This window comes from Lagenorhynchus albirostris, chromosome 1 (genome assembly GCF_949774975.1).
Source record: "Lagenorhynchus albirostris chromosome 1, mLagAlb1.1, whole genome shotgun sequence".
Classification (NCBI taxonomy): domain Eukaryota; kingdom Metazoa; phylum Chordata; class Mammalia; order Artiodactyla; family Delphinidae; genus Lagenorhynchus; species Lagenorhynchus albirostris.
In genome coordinates, this window is record NC_083095.1 from 162509700 (window position 1) to 162533585 (window position 23886).

The window sequence follows — 23886 nt, forward strand, 5'->3', positions numbered from 1 at the left end:
CCCACATGCTGTGCAGTGTGGCCAAAACGTTAAAAAAAAAAAAAAAAAAAAAAGGAAAGAAAGAAAGCACTTTGCATATATTATCACATTTAATCTAAACAGTCCCTTGAGGTGGTTCTGTTAATGTTGAGGGAAGGGACTTGGCCAAGGTTACACAGATGATCAGGTCCCCCTAGGGAACATGTACTGTTCCACAGTCTGAACTAGTCTCCCCGTTACTCTTTTTTTTTTTAAATAAATTTATTTATAAGTTTATTTATTATTTAATTTTTGGCTGCGTTGGGTCTTGGTTGCTGTGCACAGGCTTTCTCTAGTTGTGGCGAGCGGGGGCTACTCTTCATTACGGTGCTCGGGCTTCTCATTGCGGTGGCTTCTCTTGTTGCAGAGCATGGGCTCTAGGCATGTGAGCTTCATTAGTTGTGGCTCGCGGGCTCTAGAGCGCAGGCTCAGTAGTTGTGGTGCACGGGCTTAGTTGCTCTGTGACATGTGGGATCTTCCCGGATCAGGGCTCGAACCCATGTCCTCCGCATTGGCAGGTGGATTCTTAACTACTGCGCCACCAGGGAGGTCCCCGCCATCCCACCACCACGCCCCCCGCTTACTCTCAACAAAGAGAAGCAGCACGATTTTGTGGAGCCTCCCTCCTCTTCTTCAGCTTTGTCTCTGACAGGTAAAAAGAGCCAAGAAAGGAACTAGAATCAAACCCAAACCCTGTTATATTCCTGACGCGAAATAAGGACTGTTAAGTCGTTTTGGTATATATTTCATATGTCCATCACTTTGTTTTCCTTTCCCGATAAAGGTTGGGCTACATGGTGGCTTCCAATATGATACGAAGCCAACTGGATTTTTGGAAAGCTCTGTCAGCCTGAATGACCCTGAGGACTCTTGAGCTCCCCTGCTCTTTCCTGGCTCCCCTGCTGCTTTCCTGACCCCTGTCCTTCATCTCTAAGGGTGGGTCCTCTTCCTACCCCTGTCCTGGGTGTCCCCCAGCTGGGTTGTCCCTCTCCTCCTCTCTGCCTGTGTACTCACCCTGCGTGGTTTCATCCACCTGTGATTTCTGCTCAGCTGCTGCAGTGGGTTCCCCAGTCTAGTCTTCTAACCTTGAAGAGTCACCCTGAAAAGGGGTCCCATTTGCCTTCTTTTTAAAAAAAAAAAAAATTATTCATTTATTTGGCTGCGCCGGGTCTTAGTTGTGGCACTCGGGATCTTTAGTTGCGGCATGCAGGATCTAGTTCCCTGACCAGGGATCGAACCCAGGCCCCCTGCATTGGCAGCGTGGAATCTTAACCGCTGGACCACCGGGGAAGTCCCCCATTTGCTTTCTAACATCTCTTCCAGATGGTCCACAGGCAAGGTCCGCTCATCATGACTCATGTTTCCTCTCAACTGCCCAAGCCAGAAAACTTGGGTCTTTTTCCCTCTTATCCTTTTCTACACTTGATCTTTAAAAAAAACCAGCTTTACTGAGATAAAACTCATGCACCGTACAGTTTACTTATATAAAATATACAATTCATTGATTTCTTTTTACTATATTCAGAGCTTGTACAATCATCAACACAGTCTAATTTTAGAACATTTTTCCCTCCTCAAGGAAACCCAGAACCTGTTACCAGTCACTCCCCATTCCCCCCATTTTATGTTTACTGTAGATGAATACAAAAGCCCTCAACATTTAAAATTGAGAACGTTATTTTTCCAGTCTTATAAGAAAATCATATCTGCTTAATTAGGAATGATGTTGCCAAGTCATACCCTCATCGCAGACGCAGGATAAAGTCTTCTATATTTTGTTTGCATTGCAGTGTAACAGGAAAATCTATGTGCACAGATGTGTTACAGCAAAAGGAAGAACGCAAACTGCTCCTTCGGCAGTATTTTGCACTCTCTTGAATTAGCTGTCCCAGGAATCGTTAATCGTTATGACTTGGCCGCTTGCCACCTGACTTTTTAGAAATCATCACTTGGATGTTTTCTGGTTCTTGGCTTTTGGTGTTCCTAGCAGGTGAATCATAAAACTCTGCTTTTTGTTTTAAAACTCCCATTTATCACCATAGATTCAGGTGGAATTACCTTTTTTAGTATAAATGTTCAATAGACCACATATAGAGTAAAATCACAAATGTATGTTGAAATCCTAGGATACCTTCCGTAGATGAAATATCATGCATAGAAGGTGCCTGTTGATTCGGTGGCTGGTTTGTAAGTGCAGGTGACATGCCCATGTGCAACTCAAAAGACGGGCATTGGTGCATCACCTGTGACCCAGCAGTCTTGAGTAGAGAACACAATCTCTTAATGATGATATCCCATAATTATGAGAACAACTACCCAAGTGCATTTAACATTTTTCCTACATATATATTTCTTAGACTGTATTTGGAAGAGAAAATAGCTTTGACATAAATTTTCCACTGAGCACAGTTGGAGACGGTGGCCCCCAAGATAAAGACCAATTTCCTTAGTGTGTCTTTCAGAATCCATGGCTATCTGGCTTCAGCCCACCCTCAGGCCTCATCTCTTCTTTTAAACCTATTTATTTATTTAGGCTGCACCGGGTCTTTGTTGCGGCATGCAGGATCTTTCAGTTGCGACATGCAGACTCTTAGTTGCGTCGTGCATGTGGTATCTGGTTCCCCGACCAGGGATCAAACCTGGGACCCCTGCATTGGGAGCATGGAGTCTTAGCCATGGGAATTCCCCAGGCCTCATCTCTTGCCACCCACTCCTGTAGCCACAAATAATACTTGCCAGTCTCTGAATATACCTCTCATGTCTGCAGAGTCATTTTCCCCTCACCTGCTAAACCCAGATTTGCTGGACTCTGGGCCCGGGGTAGAGGGGGACGTTTGGAGGAGGGGGAGGAATTTCTGTGCAGGAGTAGAAGGGTGCTGTTTGAACACGAGATGGTCTTGCAGTGTTGCTGGTGAGTGTTATTTTCTTCCTTGATCCCGTCCTTGGTCTCATCTTCCCATCATATGTTTACCTATCCTGCATCCTCAGAGAAGCCCCTCACCCACCCCATACAAATACTTGCCTTCCATCACAGATTTGCTTTTCTGAAATTCTGCCTCCCCCCTCCCCGACCACTGGGATCCTCACCCACTGCTCTGGGCCCACCACCCCTTTTGAAGAGTACGGACCCTTTTCCAAAGCACATGGCAATGGACCTCATGGGCCCTCTGGGGCAGCCCTCAGCCTGTGAACCAGTCCCAGAACTTATGCAAACCCACATCACAGGAAACCCGCAGGAGAACGTGGGTTGAGAGCTCCTGAAAAACTGTCAAGCCCTCTATGATAAAGGTAGTGTCATCAAGAAAGCCTGTCAGTGTTCATCAGGGGTACTTTCCTCATTCTGTTCCGTGATGTAAATGTGACCCAAAAAGGGAATCCCTAGTCAGTGGAGTACGAAGATTTGTGACAAATGTGACTTATGTGATATCTCTCACTTATCAGCTCTGTTAATCTGGGCAGTTTTGGGGCAGATGGAAATCACTTCAATAGAATGGGTCTGCTGTGACCCCCTTCAAGGGGCTCAGACCAGACAAGGAGATGGACTTCTGGCTAAGGTCCAGCAGGTGCAGGTTTTCCCCAGGGAGTTGCTGGTCCATTGTTCTAACAGGGTTTATGGAATGGTTTCTGTGTCCCCACTGATGGGTAATACTGCCTACATCATATACTTAATTCCTTGGACTTCTGCTTCTAGATTCTGTCTGTTCCATTAGTCTGTCTATTTCTTTGCTCATAGCTCTTCATTTCATTTGCTGTAACTTTATAATAATACATTTCAATATCTGCCTACATTATGGCTAAACCTCCTCATTGCTCTTCATCTTCAGAATTTTCTTGGCTGTCCTCTCATGTTGAGTTTTCCACATGAATAACCCTGTCTAGCTCTAAAAATAATTCTGTTGATATTTGTATTTTGTTAAATGTATGTATGTATTTAGGGGTAATTGACATCTGCGTATATTACTTTTCTCATTTAAGAACAGGATGTCTTATTTATTAAAGTTTTCTTTTGTATGCCTGAGAAGTTATCTTTACTTTTTCTGTGCAGATCTTGCTTACTTTTTAAATTGATTCCTAGAAATTGTATCTTTTTGGCTGCTACTCTAGATGGGATCTTTTAAAATCTATTATATTGTCTCTCTGGTTGTTTGTATATATAGAAAGGCTATTGATGTTATTTTTTTTGTTAGTAATTTTGTACCTAGTCACCTTACTGGATTTCATTATTCCTATTCACTTTTTCAATTGATTTTCTTTGGTGTTCTAGATGTGTGATACTATTATCTGCAAATAATGGTAACTTTATTATGGGGCTTTTGTGTGAAAGTAGAACTACAATATACTTGTGAGTTTGGTAGATTCTTTGCATGAAAGAATTGTGCTAAACCTTTTGTCCTTTATCTCCTTTTTCCCCCAGATCTTTTTCCTAGGCTCAGGGATTTGACCCTGCCAACTAGGGGCCTGTTGAGCATCTAGAATGAGGGCTGACAGCCTGATGAGCCCATGCTTCTGTTCCCTCGTGACAGGTGCTCAGTCCAGGGCCTGCATCCTGAGAGCACAAATTAGACGTCTCAAGATGCTATGGTAGGGGACTTCCCTGGTGGTCCAGTGGCTAAGACTCCGTGGTCCCAATGCAGGGGGCCTGGGTTTGATCCCTGGTCAGGGAACTAGATCCCACATGCCGCAACTAAAAGATCAAGCAGGCTGCAACTAAAGATCCCGCCTGAGGCAGTGAAGGTCCCACGTGCTGCAACTAAGAACTGGCACAGCCAAATAAATAAATATTAAAAAAAAAAGAGAGAGAGAGAGAGAGAAAGATAACTACCTTGCCCAAGTTTAAAAAAAAAAAGAAGAAAAGATGCTATGGTAGAACTCAAAGGACTAGTGGGAGCCTTTCTGGCGAGTCAGGGGGGAAGGATATTTTAGCCCCAGTGAAGGGCGTGTGCATGGTCATGTGAAAATGCAGGTGCTTTGGAAGTGCTAGCAGAAAAGCAGCAGAGCCTGTGTGGTGAGGGGACAGGGACAGGTGCTCAGGGGTCTGTGGATCATTCTGATGCACTTGGAGCTGGTCCTGTGGGGCATAGAGCCAGGGAAGGTCTTTGAAGCCGGGTGGGCAGTGCCACGCCCATCGAGCTTGGGGCTGCTCCTTTCTCTTGTGCTGTATGCATGGTGTGTGGAAGGATTCAAGAGTCAAGCCAGGTAAGCTCATTAGGGCATCCTCTGAGACTCTGAAACATGTCTAAATGTCTGTAAGGTAATGTCTGAACGGTTTGTTTTAATTCAAAGCAGGTAGAAGCAGGAATAATAAGAATCATGAGGTTTTACAGGTTCCTGTCAGGAAAAGCCTGGTGAACCTTGCAAGTGAGGGATTATCATAAATTAAACTATCATTTTTATTTTATTTTTTCTGCAAAAAGTAGTCATGCCAGTTCTTTGCAGAATCATTTCACATGGAGCCAGAAATCGTTCAAAGGGGGAGTGGTCTGTCTGCCGAGTGTTTTTCATATTCCAGGCATATGTCTGTTTCACAGTGTCTAATTATTCTTGGGGACAATTACTGTCAGGTTCCAAAATGTGTTCAGTGAGCAACAATTGGTGTTTATTCAGCTCTAAAAAGACTATGCAAGGGAACGGTAGGTTGTTATTGTCTGCCTAAAGAAACGTTCTGCCATCCGGAAACATCTGCTTTCTATTTAAAGCACTGAAGAAGGAATGGGAGTATATTTGAAATATACTCCCTAAGCATCAAACACCAAAGAAAGGAGAATAAAATTGGGTATGAAGGTAATTTCTGTTCTCTGATACACACTCTCTTCAGCTTTTCCCTGCTGGGAAGGAAAGGTGCCCTCTTGGCTTGGAAAGTTCTGCTTCTCTTGAATTTTTCTATTTATACTGATTTGCACACTTCCAGGAACTGACTTCTGTGTCCTAGTTCCAGCTCTTTTAGTTTCTCAGGTAGGGCAAGGTGCTCTTTCAGAGTTGGGGTCTGCTTTTCTGTATTTTGTGGTGAGGTTTGTTCTCTGATTTTGCTCATAAAGATGTAAAGATTTGCTGTCCACGTTGCCTGAAATCACCCTGTGACCTTCAGTTTTCTACGTGGAGAGTGCTGCCCACTCACAGCTCTGTCCAGAGGGTTTTAACCCTCTGAGAACATATACAGTCTGCTTGGGGTGCAGTAAATTTTCTGTGAAGGTCAATATGTTAGTTACCTATCATTGTGTAATCAAGTGCTACAAATTTAGTAGCTTAAAACAAAACACATTTCTGTGTATATCCTGGACAATTGTTGAAGCAAAGAATTAACGGGTTAGAGGGCTGTAGTCTAAATCAAAATATGTGGGTCTGCTCTCATCATTATAACCCCTTTTGGCAATAAAAAAAAAGGATAAAATATATCTGCATTGCCTTTACCTGGTTTTGAAAGCAGAGTGGTTATGACCTGAAAGGGAATTTATAGGCAATGGGTTTGAAAGCAGGCTGAAGGCCAAAATTTCAGAGACAAAGGTAGGTTACTTCAAGCACTTCTGATAAGTGCCAGTAGATATTTATAAAGTACATCTAGAAAGATATATTCAAAAACTACATAAGTGTTTCCTCTGGAGAGAACTGAAGGCATAGAGACAGGAGAGAGTTGTGCCTTTCACTGTATGCCCTTTGGTGTCATAGAAATTTTGTACCATGTTCACATATTATCTATTGAAAAACTGTTAATTAAAAAAATAGGAGACCTGATTCCTACTCACAGAAAAACAAAAACAAACAAAAAAACACATTTCTATGAGTCAGAAGTCTGGGAATGGCTTAGCTAGGTCCTCTGCTTCAGGGTCTCTTAGGAGGTGTCATCAAGGTGTCAGCCAGGAGTGGGGTCTCATCTGAAGGCTCGAGTGTGGACAGATAAGCTTCTAAGCAGTTGTTGGCAGAATTTCAGTTCCTCAAGGATATTGGACTAAGGGCCTCCGTTTTTCTCTGGCTGAAGGTCACCCTCTCTGGCTGGAGTTGCTGTGGGATGGTCCTCCCCAAAATGGCAACTTGCTTCAGCAAAGCCAGCAAGAGAGTCAGTCAAGGGAGTCTGCTAGCAAGACAGAAGTCACAGTCCTCTGTCACTTGCTCAAAGTGACCTCCTGTCACCTTCACCATATTCTGTTGGTTAAAAGCAAGTCACAGGTCCCACCCATGCTCACAGGGAGGGGATTACACAGGGGATCCCAGGAGTCACATCAGAACTGCCTACTACAGACAGGTATTATTTTAGGAAGAGAGTATAATGGCTAAGGGGGGGGGGTTGTCTGTGTCACTTAGAACTGACTTCAAAGCTCAGATCTGCCACTTACTAACTGTGTAACCCAAGGCCAAGGTCCTTGGCCTCTCTGAGCCCCGTTTCCCCACCTGGATCCCCATAGGATCATTGGGATCTTAAATGAGAGCTCATATGTGAAGCCTGGCAGATGGTAAATACTCAGTAAATATTAGTTGGCTTTAAACTAAATATCAGCTAAATATTAACTGGCTTTTCTTTCCATCCCCCCCCCTTTTTTTCTTTTTCTTTAAATACCATTCGATTTTTGAATTTTAGAAGAATAAAATAGAACTCTCCAGTGGCCAAGGACTTGGTTATTCACATGGAAATCCCAGTACTGTGGGTAGTTTTCTGGACCCAAAGCTGTGCCAAGCTGGCCTCCAGGTCCCCAGGCCTGAGGATCGCAGGTCTTTGACCGCAGAAGGGCTGTGGCTCTTCCCATAGTGCCCACCCTCAGCATGGGGTCTGTGGGTCTCCCTTCCTGGGTCACTGTGCTGTCTCCACGCTGGAGCAGCCACTTCCCCGCAGAGGCCTGACCACGGGACCAGGGCTGCAGCCACTGAGGGTATGGCCAGCTGAGCCAACCGTGTCTCCCAACGTCCTTGCATTTCTGGTTGGGGTCCCGCCATGGCGTCACTCCATCCCCAGAGCTGAGCGGACAGATTTGGAGATGGGGTCCTTCTTGTCTACATGCTCACCTTGACCTGAATCATGCCAGGCAGATGACTTGTGGCTTTGGCTTATCCGTGGTCAGAAATCTCTACCAGCTTCTCTTGTCTCCCTGTCCCTCCCCCACCGTCCCTCTCCGCCTTGCTTTCCTCACTCCCTCGCTCCCGTAGGCCTCAGGCACACAGAGCACTTTCAGAAGGTCGCTGCTTGACCACCACAGGCTGCTGTCTGTCCTGACCAGAGCACCTCTGCCTCTCCATGCCCTTCCCCCCAGCCTTTGCACCCAAAGATCCTGTTCTCTGTCCCTCTGTTGTCCCCTTCACGCTGTGGAAGGATGTCTTGGAGTCGTTTCCGTCATTCTGGAGGAGAGATGACAGCTGTAGGGGTGACTTCTTCCATTATTTCTAGAGTGTCTGATAATGTCTAATGTGAGTATCTCCCCAGATTCCTAGAGGATAAAAATCACCTGTAGCTCTTGTTAAAAATAGAGCTACCCAGGCCCCATCCCTGGACAGCCAGGTTCCTGCCGGGATAGATTGGGGCCCAGGAATTTGTATTTTTACTAAATGCCCCAGCTAATTCCTCTCAGAGGTTGAGGAAACACTGGTCTAAAGGTCCTAAAACGTAGACCCAGTCCCTCTTCCCCGGTGTGGAGGACACAAGGGAAGAACCGAAAGTCTGGCTGCTTCCCCTGGGAGGGCTCCTGGGTGACCATGGGTCCCTGCCCAGCTCGTAGTGCTCTGTAAAAGAGAGGCAGAGATTTTAGCATAATTCAATTCTTTTTTTTAAATTGAGGTATAATTGACATATTAACATTATTTTGTTTCAAGTGCACTACGTAATGATTCAATATTTGTACACATTGCATAATTCGGTTCTTTTAAAAACCTCTTCTGTATTCCTGCCCTTTCAATTGCTCCCTCCTCTTAAATATGCAGAAGAATTCCATGTGAGCAAGTGCTTTCTTTTATGGTGCTGTACTTGGATGATTAGCAAAACATGGTGCCAGGGCTGCAGTAGCACAGCTGGGGGATGCAGATGTCAGGCTTCCCCACGTGGATTGATTAGGAGGGCTGGTATTCGCAGGCACACATGTTCCCCCACGGGCTGGCCCCTCTCGACAACAGATGCAGGAAATTACAGTGAGAATATTCCTTTTGTTTCTACAGCTGTTACCCTGCGGCTGGAAGGGTGTTGATTTAGAATTGAGTGGGTGGGTGAACTTGGTCACTGTTGAGGGAAGACAAACGGCTTAGTGATCCACACCCCAGAGGCGCTTGCCCAGCTCCTGGGACCTAGAAGGGAAGCTTCAGGGGGCTAGGAATGCTGGGCTGTGTCCGTCTGGAAGGCTGGATTCTAGAAACAGCTGCATTGAGGTAGCAGGAAGAGCATGCCCTGGGCTTTTATTGATTCAGAGAAATAGTCATGAAAAAGTTTCCGCGTTTATCTACATCCACAATTGATGGTTAATGCCAGTATTCATGGTGTTATTCAGTATTCCTTGCATGAGGCTCAAATAAATAGTAATTTGCTTTGCTAGGAAAAAGTTTCTCTCTTTAATGAGCCTTCTATAGCCAGGATGGGTTGAAAGACAGCTTTACCTAAAACTACTCCATCGAGAGACGGGAACACTTAAAATTCACTTTTCCTTTTGATTTTATTTTTTGTTTCCGCTTGGGTGTCCTCTTATGTCATCTCTTTGACATTATGAGGATTAAAAAAATTTAATTTTTCTGATTTTGATTTAATTTTATACCTCTAATAAGTGCTTATTAAATCTATAGTATTTTATGAATGATGGGATTATTTTCACATCCTGCTGGCTTCCCCCCACCCATTTTGTCTTATTTTGGACCACTTAAAAGGATTTTCGAGCCAGTTTGCCTGAAGACCCTTTCTTCAAAAATAATTATATTAAAAAAAATTATATTTTGTAATGAGTCTATGATTTATTTTGTGTTACTCTGTGAAGTAGATACCTTAAAATATGAAATGCAGTGAAATCCATTACAGTTTTTATCCACCTGCCTTATTAGTGCTTATTGTCAAGATCTAATTAATTCCTCACTCAACAGAAAGAAACATAGATACTGTGCTAATTCGGTTAATAATCGCATGAAGAATTTACAGGCATGTGAGTGAAAAAGCAACAACAATACAGAGGCAAGAATAACAAAAGAGAGATTTGATGAACATTACATAAAACCCAAAGATTTATAAGTTGGAAACATAAAACTTTAAGGCTCGGTCAGTTATAAATGAATGCATCATTCATAAAATGCTGCAAATCTGAGAAGTATTTAGTAGAAATATAATATGAAGTCACGAATGGTTTGCAAAATCCTAAAACTGTTGCGTAATCCTCCCCGCTCCCCAGTGAATTTGTTGCAAAATCCTAAAAATGCCAACAGGATGTCAGAAAAAGAATAGGACACTTGACGGAGATGCAAAAACACCACACCGGGAGTTGCCTTCTTTTTTTCTTAACATCTTTATTGGATTATAATTGCTTTACAATGATGTGTTAGTTTCTGCTTTATAACAAAGTGAATCAGTTATACATATACATATGTTCCCATATCTCTTCCCTCTTGCGTCTCCCTCCCTCCCACCCTCCCTATCCCACCCCTCTAGGTGGTCACAAACCACCAAGCTGATCTCCCTGTGCTATGCGGCTGCTTCCCACTAGCTATGTGTTTTACATTTGGTAGTGTATATATGTCCATGCCACTCTCTCACTTTGTCACAGCTCACCCTTCCCCCTCCCCATAGCCTCAAGTCCATTCTCTAGTAGGTCTGTGTCTTTATTCCCGTCTTACCCCTAGGTTCTTCATGACCTTTTTTTTCCCTTAGATTCCATATGTATGTGTTAGCATATGGTATTTGTTTTTCTCTTTCTGACTTACTTCACTCTGTATGACAGACTCTAGGTCCATCCACCTCAGTACAAATAACTCAATTTCGTTTCTTTTTTTTTTTTTTCGTTTCTTTTTATGACTGAGTAGTATTCCATTGTATATATGTGCCACATCTTCTTTATCCATTCATCTGTCAGTAGACACTTAGGTTGCTTCCATGTCCTGGCTATTGTAAATAGAGCTGCAATGAACATTTTGGTACATGACTCTTTTTGAATTATGGTAAAAGGAATCCAAATCGGAAAAGAAGAAGTAAAGCTGTCACTGTTTGCTGATGACATGATACTATACATAGAGAATCCTAAAGATGCTACCAGAAAACTACTAGAGTTAATCAATGAATTTGGTAAAGTAGCAGGCTACAAAATTAATGCACAGAAATCTCTGGCATTCCTATACACTAATGATGAAAAATCTGAAAGTGAAATTAAGAAAACACTCCCATTTACCATCGCAACAAAAAGAATAAAATATCTAGGAATAAACCTACCTAAGGAGACAAAAGACCTGTATGCAGAAAATTATAAGACACTGATGAAAGAAATTAAAGATGATACAAATAGATGGAGAGATATACCATGTTCTTGGATTGGGAGTTGCCTTTTAAGCAAACTTCTCATTAGGCCAATTGCCCCGCAACCTCAGGGTGTTGGGTTTCAGTAACTACTCCGCTGGTGTCTCTTTTTTTCTCCTCTCTTCCCTTTTTTTATTTTAATTGTTCTCAGGCTTATGTATCTTTCTCCATAAATGATTAAAATCTTAGGTGGCTTAGAAATCATAAATTATACATAAAGTTCCATCAACTCATTCGCCCATCTCTCCTCTTGCAGAGAACAGCCCATCTTCACCACCCGAGCCCACGTTTTCCAGATCGACCCCAACACCAAGAAAAACTGGGTGCCTGCGAGCAAGCAGGCCGTCACAGTCTCCTATTTCTACGATGTCACAAGGAACAGCTATCGGATCATCAGTGTGGATGGAGCCAAGGTACCATCTCGCCGGCTCACTTGAAGTCACTTATTTTCATCAAAAGCAATAGGATACATTTGAAAAGTGGAGGGAAAAGGGTGCACCCCAAAACCCGCCACCTTAACAGAGATGTTATTGTTATCATGTCTTTATAATCACAGATCCCGCTTTTTTCTTTTTTCATTTAAAATTATGGCCAATTAAAAAAAAATTCCCTGTTAGCACGCTGTCTTCATAACTAGCATTTTAATGCTATTTTAATAATTCCACCAAGGACCTATAATGTCCTTAATCTCTCCCCTTATGGTTAGCTACTGAAGTGGCTTCCAGTTTTTTACTATTATAGATAATGAGCATCTTCATGAAACAGATAACCTCATTTGGTCATCATGCCTATTGCTTTTCGGATATTTCCTTAGGATAGATTTATGGAAGTAATGTTATAGGTCAAGATATTAACGCCTTATGGCTCTTGATGGTTATTACCAAATGGCTTTCCGAAGAGTTCTGTCTTCCAGCATGTATGAGAATGCCAGTTTGTTGCACCCCCGACAGCATTGGGTATTGTAACTAGTCTGGTTTTGGTGTTATTAGGCATGGGAGTTGAATTTTATTAAATGGTTTTGGAGTATTTCTTGAGATAATTTTTTTCCTGGTGTTTTCATTATTCTGCTGTCTTCCTCAATATTTTTGCCACATTATGATGGGAGCAGAATAAAGAAGGATTGTCAGTAGACGTATCACCAAGTTTACAAAAGAAAAAAAAAGTAGACTTGATGCTTTATAGTTTCTTTTCTGTCTTTAATCTGTGTTCATCCTGATGGACATTTTTACATGGATAATCTGCTCTCACCTGAAATTCAGTGTATCTGAAGCTGAATTCCCCTATTTGCCCTCTAAACCACCTCTCCATTTTCACTTCCCAGTCACTTGTTGCTGGAAGGAAGGAAGGGAGGGAGGAAGGAAGGGAGGGAGGGAGGAAGGGAGGAAAGAAAGAAGGAAATGGAAAAGCACAGTCATTCCCTTTTTAGTTGGTAGAATGAATCTGCCTTTGAAGTGTGTCACGTTTATACCTAATGCTTTGTTTCAAGGCCATAACTCTTGTCCTGGTACAGTCTTGCTCAGACTGTTGCAGTAGCCTTCTGACTGGCCTCCTCTCGCCTGCAATCTGCCCCTAGGTCAGCGTTCCTGGGGAGTTGGGTCAGGGCTGGGTAGTAGAATGGGGCCTGGCTGTGGGCTTCTCCCTCCACAACCCCACAACCACAGAGCAGGAGGCGTGGGAAGCCTCCGCTGACCAGGGTTCTGATGAGCGCTCAGGAAGGGTAGAAGTGCCTGGCGCATAGTAGATAGGCACCTTGTGTTTGAGGATTGACTATCTGAGAGATGCCTTTATTATTTCTTTTCTTCTGGGAGACATGGTGATCTGGCGCTTGTATTACCACTTTCCTTCTCTGTGCTTTTGAGCTGGAATCTTCTCACCCCTTGCCAGGATGTTCTGCTAGCAGTGGTGAATCAAACTGACTTGCTTTCTTTTATCTGTAGGTTCTGTGAGTTCATCCGCCATCCCTTGAGATGGGTTTGCACTTCTGTCAGTTGAGTTATCCCAGGACAGAGTGGGCTTAAATACAGATAAAGTGCATTTTATCTGTATTTAAATACAGATAAAATGCACTTCCTTAGAGGAAGCGCTTTAGTCCTATTAGCTGGGCTTTGAGTAATTTGTCAATGTGTCAGCCACTGTGTTGTACGGGTCTGCAGCTCCTGAAATCTGTGACAGTGGTGGGGTCCGAGCCAAACGAGCTAGCTCTGAGAAATCAGGTGGATGGAGGAGGGTGGGCTATCCGCCGGCTGAAGAATAGAGCTAGTTCCGGCTCAGTGCGGGGGATCCATCAAGTTATGGAGTCACTTAAAAAGTGGGAATTGGGAACCTAGGCTGTGGGGTGCCACTGGAATCCAGCAATGGAGCCTGCGGCCCTCTGGCCACGCCTCCTAAGCGCCACACCACCTGGCATTCCAGGAGCCCACCCAGAGTTCCTGCCTTACTAGCGGGGCACAGGCACTGTGACGGGGCCTTGTTCAGCGAAAGGGAGTGTCCTGTGACAGAGCATAAGGCCCAGGGGAGTGGGTAGGGACCAGCCTTAGTGGTTTAGTCCCTGTGCCTGGCACTTGGGGCCGCGGGTGGGTGGCAACTGTTCCGCCCTGAGAACTGGAGCACAGAATACCAGACAGTGGTCCCCAGGCCTCCTCAGCTCAGCTGGACCTTGCCTGGAGCTGCTCAGCAACAATGTGCAAAACCAACAGGCCGGGTCTCGGTCAGATCCTGTGCCTCCAGCCGCTCCACAGGTCAGGTGAGACATGGAGAAGGACCCCCGGGCGGTGATTTCCCCAGAGTGGTAGCAACTCTTGACACTGCCCGGTCTTCTGCACCTTCCTGCTCCCCACCCACGGCTGAGTTCCTGATCCCCCCAGCCCCAGCTTCTGCCCTGCCCCAATAATCCAGATGGATCTCCTTCCTCCCTAGGGGCTGGAGTAGGGCGCCGTCCGCTGACCTGATGCCAGTGCCGCGCTGTCCCAGGGCCCTTGTCCGCTGCCCCTCTGCATCCCACCCCTGCCTCTGGATCCTCATCCTTGCCTTCCACCACGTTGGGACAACCCCACTTTGTTTTAGGCCTTCGATTCCAAATGTTAAAGGAACTAAGATGACAGATGGTCAGATGCTTTTAGCCTTTGGGGTGGTGTCTTGGCTACACCTCTGACCTTGGGCAGTTCTAGGACCCCCGGTCCTGCCTCTCTCTCCTGGCCTGGCCATGTCACGTCTTCTGCTTGGTGCTTCTGGGCCAGCTGTCCCTCCCAAGGCGGGAGGCTGCTGCGGTCTGGAAGGGGGAGCCTGCTCTGCCCCTCCCAAATGAAGGAGTAGATGTGCTTCAGGAACAGGTTGCTGGTGTGGAAGGGACTTGGAGGTGGTTGCGAGCAAAGACCACAGTGGACTCAGCCGCTGAGTCCACCGCGGGCAGCCCACAGAACATGGGCCCCCCGTGAAGGGAGGAGGCGCAGCCAGCAGCTTTAGCAGCTGTCGTTCCACACCGGGCATGGCAAGCTCCTCTGCCCCGTCCGAGCGTTGGTCGTGCTCTACTTGGGGAAGGATGCGGGGAAGCCCTCATCTTCCCCTGAGCGCCTTTGGTGCTGCTCATCGTAGGAAAAATCTGTGTGCAGACCTTTTCTTCCTTCTTCCAAGGAAAGTATTTCATGTGTCAGTCGCAGCTGCTGCTCAAGACATACGTGGGTGGGAATACTGTGGTGCGTAGCTCCAGCATTGCCCGGAGGTTCTGTGGATCCATGTCTGTGGCGGGGGGGCGGCTACCAGGAGACTGTGCTCTTCGAGGAACGGGCCTGGCCCATCTTTGGAGTCTCAGCATCAAGCTAGAGTGGGCCACGCCATAGACATGGGTGGGTGACGAGGTCAGGCCTGGCCACATCCTCTCCAGGCCTGCAGGAGGTGTGCCGTGTCCGCAGCGGGACAGTGGGCAAGAGTAGGATCACCGCCAAGAGGGAACCAGGACCAAAACCTCAGAATGTCACCCAGGGTCAGCCCTGTGCATGGACAGGTGGGAGCCACATGAGGGGTCTCCCAGCTTCCCAGAGCGCTGATGGGAGCCATCACGTCACCGACAGCCGCAACCAACGGCCGTGTGACTGATGGTGAGTTTTTGTGCGGAACAGCCAACTCCATTTCCAGAGCATTTGTGAATTGAGCCGTCGCAGCACTTGATTTCATTGTGCTGTTGGCACTCTTTACAGACTGAGTTAATCATTGCCATCCTCGTGAGGAATTGCCTGCACCTGTGGACAAGACCTGCCTGGAGCAGGTGCTTCTCCCGGGTGCTCTGGATGGCTCCCCTGCCCTGGGTTCTCAGTTATTTATAGGATCACAGAAGCCTATCTTGGAAGAGACTTTAGAGGTCATCCATTCTACAGATATTTAGCAGCACCCTCTGTGTTCTGCCTAATCACAACGGTTTGGAGGATATAAGCCTCTGAAACTCTGACTTGTTTGGTGTTTTGTCTGGGAATGTGAAATTGCTTTCAAGAACACAGTCAGGGTCCCCTCCTCCACCCATCAGTATAGTTTCCTCTTTTTTTTTTTTTGGTCATTGTTTGGTTTTTGTTTTTTGATGTGGACTTTTTTTCTTAACATCTTAATTGGAGTATAATTGCTTTACAATGGTGTGTTAGTTTCTGCTGTATAACAAAGTGAATCAGCTATACATATACATATATCCGCATATATCCTCCCTCTTGCGTCTCCCTCCCACCCTCCCTATCCCACCCCTCTGGGTGGTCCCAAAGCACCCAGCTGGTCTCCCCGTGCTATGCAGCTGCTTCCCACTAGCTATCTATTTTACATTTGTTTGGTGGTGTGTAAATGTCATGCCACTCTCTCACTTCATTGATGTGGACCATTTTTAAAGTCTTTATTGAATTTGTTACAGTATCGTTTCTGTTTTATGTTTTGGTTTCTTGGCCATGAGACACGTGGGATCTTACCTCCCCAGCCAGGGATAAAACCCACACCCCCTGCATTGGAAGGTGAAGTCCTAACCACTGGACCTCCACCGAAGTCCTTAGTTTCCCCTTTTGGATAAATACAGAGCACCTTCTGTTAAAGGAGCAGACATATGGAAGGTTCTCAGCACACAGTAGGATTTTCGATGAATGTCGGTTTCTCTTCTTCCCTGACTATGGTTTTAAAAAACAAGAATAAAAGCATCTATTAATACCTTTTCTGGAAGCAGGCAACAAGTCTTTTAATTGCTGTAACATCCCCAGCCTCTTCTGCATTCTGACTTCCATCTCCGTGGATTTGGGGACTTGCCCTGAATAGGAACCAGGGGGCCTGCCTCCAGCTTCCTCTGAAGCCGGAGCTGCACTAGGGACTGGAGGAGCTTAGCTTTTTGCTTCTTCCAGGTACCTCTTGGTTGCATGTGCTCTGTGCATTGTGTGAGAAGTGGGTTCCAGTGATCTGCAGGAACTGAGTCTTTTACTGGGGAGTCTCTTTTTCTTTTTTCTCCATGAACGTTTCAGAGAGAATTCACAAAAAAGAGGAAGGGGGTGGGCATAAGGGTCGGGAGCCCATATTAAAGATTGTGCTTTAAAGCAGCCCCTTCATCCTTCTGAGCTTCACTTTCTAAGGGTGCTCCCCTGCCCCCCCCCCACCCGGCCTTCCCAAGTCCCCAGGGAGGCACCAGTTCTGGGTCCTGCTGAGTCCGTCTGCTTCATCGAACACCCACGCGTGCCCTTCCTCTCCACACCCAAGGCCTCATTCTTCCTTGTTCCCTCCTGACTGTCCCTTCTGTATGCCTTCACTCCTCAGGCCCTGCCTTCGTGCTTCTAAAGTCATTTTCTACCCAGGCCTCTTCCCTTGAAACTCTGTCCCCTCTTGCTGGGTGACATCCTCCACTCCTGTAACCCCAGAGTCTGCTGAGCCTCCCCCCGCTTACCTGAGGCCAGAAACCACAGGTCCAGCCACTTCCTCTGCCCCCAGCACAGTTTTCCAGTGTCCCCATGCACAGGGCACCGCCTTCCCTTTTCACAAGCTTCTGCTCACACGGGGGATTCGTCTCCCAGACAGCTTTATTATAGCTTTGCATGTTTTTTATTTTTAACTGTTTATCTGTGCCATTTAATGTCTGATAACAAAGCAAATACTCATGTACCCAACACCCAACTGAGGAAGTCTGTCCTTTACTAGTCCTTCAGAAGTCCCTTTCTGGACCTCTCCCTAATAGAGGCACCTGCCGTCCACCCTGCAAGAGGTTACCACTTTCTTGAAATTCGTGTTAAACATTCCCTTGCCTTTCTTTATACTTTTGCCACTTGTGTATATATCCCTAAGCCAGAGGTTGGCAAACTTTTTCTCTAAAGGGCCTGACAGTAATTTTCTTATGAGCTGTACAATCTCTTTCACAGCTCTTCAACTTTTCTTTTGTATCAATAGCAAGGAAATGGCCAGAGGCCAATATGTACATGAATGGGTGAAGCTGTGTACCAATAAAACTTTATTTACAAAAACAGGCAGGATTTGGCCTGAGGGCTATAATTGTTGACCCTTGCCCTAAATATATTATTTAGTTATGCCTGTTTTTGATTTTTACGTAAATAGAATCATACGGAGACCTACACTGTATGTCTTCTTTTGTGACTTTTTTTTAACTTAAGTTTTTGTCGTCATCCGTGCTGATACCTATAGCTTTGGTTAACTTTCACTTCTAGGTAGTATTTCGTTGTATGAATAGGACCATAATTTATCCGTTCTGCTGGTGGTGGACATTTATGTTTGCAAACACTGCTACTGTGAACATCCTTGTGTATTTCTCCTTGTGTACCTATGCAAAGGTTTCTCTCGGATATATACTTAGGGGTGGAATTGCTGGGTGGTAGGGAATGTGCATTTTAAACTTTGTCAGAGAAAGCCACATTAGTTTTCAAAGTGATTTTGCCCATATGTGAGAGCACCCATTGCCCCACATCCTCACCCCCACCCTTGGTATCATCAGACATATTTTGAATTTGGTGAGTATATAGTAGTAATGGTAATGCAGTTTCCACATTCCTAGTGACATTGAGCTTGTAGCTTATGTCCGTCAAACTCAACCTACCTCATTCTCTCCAGTCTCACAAGAGCGGGTTCCATTCACCTGCCCAGAACTAAGCCTCCCTCAGGTCCCATCTCCTCACCCCCACCCCCAGAATATCCCTCCCATTCACACAACCGCGCTGGGCACTCAACCGTAGCAGACCCAGAGTAGACAAAAGGTCCTGTGTGTCCACTTCCTTTCACTTCTTCTTGCATGCTTGAGGAGGGTGAAAGTCAGAAATGAGTCAGAGCCTCAGAGAGAAACAGGCAATAAGGTGGATTCCAGTGCAAGTGCAGTTAGCCAGAACCCAAGAGGAACACTCACAGAAGGAATGTGTCCTTAGAAGCTTCGATCTGCCCAACTTCTCAGGAGGACTTGGTGTTGGTGGGCTGAGCCAAGGGTAGCACAGGACAGAGTTTCCATGTTAGTGGGAAGTGAAAGAAGAGGGTCCTGGGATTGACCACTTTTTAATGGCTTGATTGCCCCAGCTGTCCGTCTTGCTGCTTTTTTTTTTTTTTTTGGTACGCGGGCCTCTCACTGTGTGGCCTCTCCCATTGCGGAGCACAGGCTCCGGACGCGCAGGCTCAGCGGACATTGCTCACGGGCCCAGCCGCTCCACGGCATGTGGGATCTTCCCGGACCGGGGCACGAACCCGTGTCCCCTGCATCGGCAGGTGGACTCTCAACCACTGTGCCACCAGGGAAGCCCTGCCTCCATTTCTTGATAGTGTCCGGTGACAGCAGGCAGAGCTCTTTACTAACTGTTGCATTCAGTTATCTGAAAAACATGTGATAAAAGTGTCTTAGCTCACACAGTCTTGAGAATTAGAGGAACTAGCACAGGGAGGAAAAGCAACCTGGAGTGCAGTGAAGGCATCAGTGCTTCATAGCTGGGGCAAGAACAGGAGAAGCACGTCATACAGAAGTTCAGAATACAGGACTTTGAGTCAGACAATCTGGGTTTTACCTCTAGGCTTTGCTACTTGCCAACTCAGTTTCTCCTGTGAAGTGAAGGTGGTAGTCATACCTCCTAGGCTTGTTGTAAGGCTTAAGAGCTGATCTAAGTAGTTTTTTAGTCTTCAGTAATTTAGTATTTAGTATTCAGGCTGCCAAGGATTTCTGCCGAGTGAGCTTGTTATTGATACTTTATAACACTGATCAATTGTTTAGTGATTACTTACATGTCTCTACCCTCTTCGTGACTACCTGCAACTTGAAGACCAGGAATCTTGACTCCTTCCTCTTTGTGTCTTTGGTTAGCAGAATACCAGGCATATGGTGAATGTTCAGTGAGTGTTTGTTGAATGAATGAATGTACTGTGTGCTGGATATCATCCTTTTACCTCCACGTTCATCCTCTACTCTTCTTCACCCTGCTCTGGTCCCTGAGGGGCTGACCCGCAGAGGACATAAGTGGGCTTGTGGGGCCTCTGGCTTCTGGTTGGGTTTGGCCAGTGGCGGGAAGTCAGAACGGCAGAGGCGAGGGCATTTGTCCCACTGGCTCCCCCTCTTGTGAGGTCACCATGTGCTGGTGTGTCCCTCAACAGAAGGTCTCCTCTCTCGTTAAGGGAGCCTGTGCTCCATGACTCTCTCCTTCCACATCCCATAGCCTCTTCACCCCCTCATCCTTTAAAGCCAAGGAGAGGTGGCAGCAGCTAGCACCAGGCCCCTGCACTGTCCATACACCCAGCTCACACCTGTCTAATTAGTCTGTAAATTAACCCTCCACAAATTATCCCAATTAGAGTGTACCTTTTCCTTCCTGTGGGGAAGCAGCAAGCCCCCATTGCTCATGGAAATTTTAAATGGTTTGAGCTGGACCCCGGGGGCTCCAGGCACTTAAAAAGGTAGACAGCATGGCTCTTCAGAGGATGTGTGACATGGCTGGCCATTAAGGGCAATCGGATGTGCGACAGCTTTGGGGAAAGAAGTAGCAGTTTTGGAAACTGTTCTCTACCTAGGAGAGACTTTCTCCCACTGATAACCTGTGAGCTCTTATTTTAGGCTGACTGTCTGTTTTTAAGTCTCTGCAATTGCCTGTTATCATGGTTGTGTGTATATGACTCAGCGTGGGATGTGCCAGGAGAGGACGAACTCAGGACCAGATATAACAGTGGGATTGCAGGCTTTACCTACTAGCTTTGCCAACAGAGGCGTTTTTAAGGAGTTACTTTGGTGTCTAATTCAGTGTTTAAATGTCGACTCTTTGGGCTGTTTCACTGCAGGTGATCATAAACAGCACAATCACACCCAACATGACTTTCACCAAAACATCGCAGAAATTTGGGCAGTGGGCCGACAGCAGAGCCAACACGGTGTTTGGTTTGGGGTTTTCCTCGGAGCAGCAGCTGACAAAGGTAATGTGGTCCTTCCCGCAGCGCCGTGGGTGCCGCGTCCAATGCTCTTCTCATTCAGTAGGTAATTGCTTGCTGAGGGATCCGGTGCTGCTTCTACTGGTTGAGCAGATTCCTCTCTGGCCTTCAGTTTTCTCCCCTCTGGCGCTGCAGGGCTGCCAAACCAGATGACCTTTTAGAAACATCAGTTTCCTTGAAAATGGAGATGTTGTTTAGAGAAGGAAAACATCTCTGACAATGCTGCTTCACAGCCTGAGGTGTAGCCTCAGGACGCAGCCTTGCCAGTTGTTCCTTCCCCAGGTGTCCGCCCGGCCCCTGCACCCAGGGTGTGTCTGACAGCCATCAGTGTCACTGACTCTGGTTGGAGCCCTCAGAGAGGGGGAGTAAGGTGACTCACGCTCAGTAAGAGTTTTAAAAGGTTTCTGCTCCCAATTTCCAACATGCATGTGGGGGGCGGGAGGGGTACCCCGAAGCACCAAGCACTTCTCAGACCCCGGATGGGTGTCCTGCGATGCAACTCGATTCTGACACTGCCTGCCTGGAGGAATCATCCAATCTCACAGGTGAAGGGCTCAGTCCTGCAGGATCTCCCCAACTTCAGACTTCAGTTGTAAGCCCAGGGTGTCACCTGTGCTTCTGACTAACCAGCTATAGATCAGAGGTTCCAGTGACCCCCTCCTAAGGTTCAATTAATTTGCTAGAGCTGTTTATAGAACTCAGAGAAACATTTTACTTACTAGGTTGCCAGTTTATTATAAAGGGGTATAACTCAGGAACAGCTGGGTGGAAGAGACCTAGGGCAAGGTATGGGGAAAGGACGGAGCTTCCACGCCCCTGCTGAAGTTTGCCACTCTCCCCAAATCTCTACATGTTCACCCACCCGGAAGCTCTCCAAACCCATCCTTTTAGGGTTTTATGGAGGCTTTATTAATTAGGCATGATTGATTCCATCACTGACCACTGGTGATTGATTCAGCCTCCAGCCCTCTCCCCTCCCCTCTATTCATGATTGGTTCCCCTGGAAACCAGCCCCCCCATCCTTAGGTCCTTTGCAAACAAAAGTCACCTCATTGACATAAACCCAGTTTTGACAGAAAGGAGCTTGTTATGAATAATAAGATACCCATTTCACCTTTATGGCTCTGAACTCAGAACTGAGGACAAGAGACCAAATACTGTGACAAAAGATGCTTGCATTGCTCTTAGTGCTCAGGAGCTGTAAGCCAGGAACCATGGAGGAAGACAAGATATATATTTCTTATATGTCACAGGATCATAAGTTCTTAACTTGGAGCCCCCACAACCCTTAAAATGTCACACAGTGTTTTGTGTGTGTGTTGCTTTTTTTCTAGGGAGAGCGTTTATAGCTTTGCTTTGCTTTCCAAGGGGTCTGGGACACGCTCTGTGGATAGTTAAAAAGGTGTTAAGGAGCAGAGCATGACTGACCACAGACTTGGAGAAGCCCAAGGACCGAGGAAACAAACTGACCACCTCTGAGAGGCCTCACCTGGCCGATGGAAGGGGCCAGAAGCTTGTTTTAGGAGAATAGGCTTCCTTTTAGGATGGTGGAGAGTCCTGTGTAGGTGTTGAAAATGCACTGGTTAAAAGCAAGACTGACTAGGGACTTGCCTGGCGGTCCAGTGGTTAGGACTCCGCGCTTCCACTGCAGGGGACCCGGGTTCAATCCCTGGTCGGGGAACTAAGATCCCTCGTGTCTCAATGCAGCCAAAAAAACAAAACAAAAACAAAAAGCAAGACTGCCTAGTTTATGTGACACAAGAACTTACTGGAAGACTATCAGAGTATCTCAAGGAATCCAAGAGAGAGTTGAAAATCCAGGAAGGGCTGGAGCCAGGCTGGCTTTGGGAATCTTGGCTAAAGGAGTTCTAGACCATTGCCTTGACCGTCCCACTGACTGCTGGGCGGGTGTTTATTGAGCTCCTGCTGTGCCAACAGCATGCTGGGCACCAAGGATGCAGAGCTGTGGTCCCGTCCCCAGAGGGCCTTACAGAATTCCGGACGCCTGGGGAATTGACAGAGCTGCTTAGTACAGACTTGGTTGCTTGGGTTCCCTGTGTACACTAAGGACTGTTTTCACAGGGGGATCAGGATGAATCAGGCAGCCACCCTGGCAGGAACTTGCTAAATGCATCTTTCATTTGTCCACTGTGTGTGCATGTGTGTTTGTACACCACATACAGACACACGCACGTTTCTAAGGAGGCCTCCAGCCCACAGACCCAGCCACAAACAAGCCCCCTAAGGAAGGGTACCCCACAGTCTGTCCTCCTCTGCATCCCCACCTATGAGGATGCTGTTCCCTAGAAGCCCAAGAAACCCAAAATGGCCTGGTGGCACGCCACACATCCTCTTATGCCACCCACTCCTAAGCATCCTTTCCTGGGTACTAGAATCTCCAGATCGCCAGGGCTCAGCAACGTGGGGCAGGAAGCAGGAATCTTAAGGGTAGCTCGCGAGGTATAAACATGGGAGATGTCATCTCCATCCCTGATCCCTCAGTCCCTGGACTGCGGCTCTGAGGAGAAGTCCCACAACTCTGCCAGATGTGGTGTTCTAGCGGGCAGCACAGCAGAGTTCTGGAAGGCCTGCTGCTTCTGCTGATAAGGTTTGTGGGAGGATCAAGAATCCCGTGGCGAGTAGACCTTGCTTCATTTCATTTGCAGAGAAGTTGGTTGGTTGGTTGGAGGTGGTGCTGTGTGGTACAGAAGGCATTAAGTAAGTTTGTGGGTCGGGGGGCCGGGAGGCATGACAGTTCGTAGTATACGTCTGTCCTGGTGAAGGTAAATTACTGTGTGCTCTGGAGGAAGGGCCCTGCGTAATCAGCTTTCCACCAGGGAGCTGGCTGGTCACTTAGGAGTGTGATGCAGAATCAGGGCCTCAGGGTGGGTCACTGCTGTTGGCAGTTGATACTCAACGGGGCCAGAGGTCAGGGTGGCCATGACAGGCGTAGGCATTGTCAAGGCCACGCCACATTCTCTCCCCGGCACCAAGGCCAGTGTGTCCCTAAG

General features: G+C 46.5%; 1 protein-coding gene across 2 annotated transcripts in view; it reads left to right on the forward strand.

Moving 5' to 3' along the window:
• Positions 1-23886, forward strand: part of HOMER2 (homer scaffold protein 2) — a 93044-nt gene that overhangs the window by 37745 nt on the left and 31413 nt on the right. For both annotated transcript variants that reach the window (XM_060157643.1, XM_060157652.1), the window contains exons 2-3: positions 11730-11886; positions 20729-20860. In XM_060157643.1, the coding sequence (XP_060013626.1) occupies positions 11730-11886; positions 20729-20860 (289 nt within the window). The remainder of the gene's footprint in view (positions 1-11729; positions 11887-20728; positions 20861-23886) is intronic.